This window comes from Guillardia theta, assembly GCF_000315625.1.
Source record: "Guillardia theta CCMP2712 unplaced genomic scaffold GUITHscaffold_55, whole genome shotgun sequence".
In the NCBI taxonomy this organism is placed as follows: domain Eukaryota; class Cryptophyceae; order Pyrenomonadales; family Geminigeraceae; genus Guillardia; species Guillardia theta.
In genome coordinates, this window is record NW_005434619.1 from 151,223 (window position 1) to 153,211 (window position 1,989).

At 54.2% G+C, this 1,989-nt stretch overlaps 1 protein-coding gene across 1 annotated transcript in view; it reads right to left on the reverse strand.

The window, feature by feature from the left end:
* The window catches only part of GUITHDRAFT_141501 (hypothetical protein), a gene marked incomplete at both ends in the record, with an annotated part of 3,060 nt that extends 1,977 nt beyond the window's left edge, over positions 1 to 1,083 (reverse strand). Inside the window, 4 exons of the mRNA XM_005828950.1 lie at positions 80 to 416; positions 598 to 630; positions 695 to 762; positions 1,014 to 1,083. Of these exons, the coding sequence (XP_005829007.1) occupies positions 80 to 416; positions 598 to 630; positions 695 to 762; positions 1,014 to 1,083 (508 nt within the window). The remainder of the gene's footprint in view (positions 1 to 79; positions 417 to 597; positions 631 to 694; positions 763 to 1,013) is intronic.
* Between the last annotated feature and the right edge of the window lie 906 nt (positions 1,084 to 1,989).

Consider the following 1,989-nt stretch of genomic DNA (forward strand, 5'->3'; position numbering starts at 1 on the left):
GGAGGGCACATTCAAGGAAACTAGCATCAGTTCAACCAGGAGGTGGAAGGGAGGAGGTGGAAGTCTTGAGGTATCTCACCAGCAAACAGATTCACCTCAACCACCTGCCTGAGGGGTCTGGACAGAAGCTCCTCCCTCTTGCTGGCCGATTGGCCAAGGAGATAGAAGAGCAGCTCTTTCCTGCTCACTCCAATCTCCCTCCTCCCCGCCTCCTCGTCCTCCTTCTTTCCTGCTTCGTTGAGGACGAGCACGACCTCCTCGTGCGTGTTGAGAAGGACGAGCGCGTCTTTGACAGTGGCGGAGGACGGGAGTAAAGGAGACAGCAAGTTGCCCTCCTTGCCGTTCGCCTCCTCCTCCTTCAACTTCAGCCGCTCCCCGAGGAGCGCCGAGATGGTCTTGGAGGAGTCGATGAAGACCTGAGGAGAGGGTGAAAGGGGGGGAAAGGAAATCAAGATTAGTATGGAGCAGGAGGAGAAGGGAAGGAGAAAAGATGAAGGATAAAGGAGGAAGGAGGAAGGAGGAAGGATGAAGAATGAAGGAGGAAGGAGGGGGAGCTTGTGCAGGTGGAAACGAGGCTGGAGGAGGTAGAGGTTGTACATGGTCTGGTGTGATCCATTTTAAATTTTCAACCTGCGCGGACAAGAAGAATCAACAACATTCAATGAGAAAATAAACATTCTCCTCGTCTTCCTACCCGTCTTTTGACTTGTTGCTTGAACAGAGTACTGGTATTCTCTCTCTCCGGAAGACTGGTCTTGTTTGCTGCCCAAATCAGAAGATCAAAAGGGAAACTATGAAGTGAGCGTGTATGAACCCAGGCAAAGGGAGCGAGAACAAAGACAAGAAGGACAAGAAGGACAAGAAGGACAAGAAGGAAGAAAAGGAAGAAGTGAAGGAGGAGAGGAATGGACGAGAAGAAGAAGGAAGAGGAGGAGGAGGAGGAGGAGGAGGAGGAGGAGGATAAGGAGGAGGACAAGGAGGATGGGGGGAAAGGGGAAATGATTCGTTATCACCATCGTGTCTGTCCCTTGATGCCGAGGAGTACTTGACATCCTGGGAGGCGAACAAGGACGCTGGCTGCATTTTGAGACTCTGCGAAGGTTGAGGTTGCTGCGAGGAAGAGGAGACCAGGATGTGTTGCTGCGGAGGCAAGTACTGATCTTGCTGGGTGTAAGGCTGGGGAAAAGCAGGAGGAGGGGGTGGCGGGAAGGAGGGGGGAGATACAGCCAGTTGCTGAGCTCTTTGCGGCAAGCTAGTCCCAGCGTGCTTGTCGCTCCCTCTTGGGATCCCCCGAGCCCCTTCGTCCCTGTGCTCGGGCCAGTGCTGAGGACTAGAATCTAGCTGGAACGCTAGCAAGGCAAGTCAGGGGAGGAGGGGGAAGAAAAGGAAGAGAAAAGAAAAAGGAAGGAGAGAAGGGGAGGGAGCGGGGGGGAAAGAGACCGGAGTATGGGGAGCCGATGGGATCGGGCTCCGGGGGTGGGGCTAGTCTGTCGATTGGCTGGGAGAAATAGAATCGATCAGGTTGTGTCAGAACAATGGCTCGCGAAAGCTCAGGATAGTCAACATAGACCCGGTTTTGGCTGATTGAGCAGGGGCAGGGGCAGGGGCAGGGGCAGGGGCAGGGGCAGGGGCAGGGGCAGGGGCAGGGGCAGGAGCTTCGATAAGTCTGCACGGCATTCCTCTTGTCCTCTCCATCGTTCACAACCTGGCGCACCCTTCTGTATCATCCTCTCGAGCTCAACGACGATAGTCTTGCTCCTTCCTCCTGTCGTGCTGGGAGGCCGTTGCAAGATGAGCTTGACCTTGGTCCCGGGCTCTCCAAGGAACATGATACAGACCTGATCGAACATGCGACATGAATTCCATCCTCCTCCTCATCGTCATCATCAACATCTTCTCCTCGTCCTCCTTCTCCATCATCATCATCGTCGTCGTCGTCGTCGTCGTCATCATCATCATCATCATCATCGTCATCATCATCATCATCAT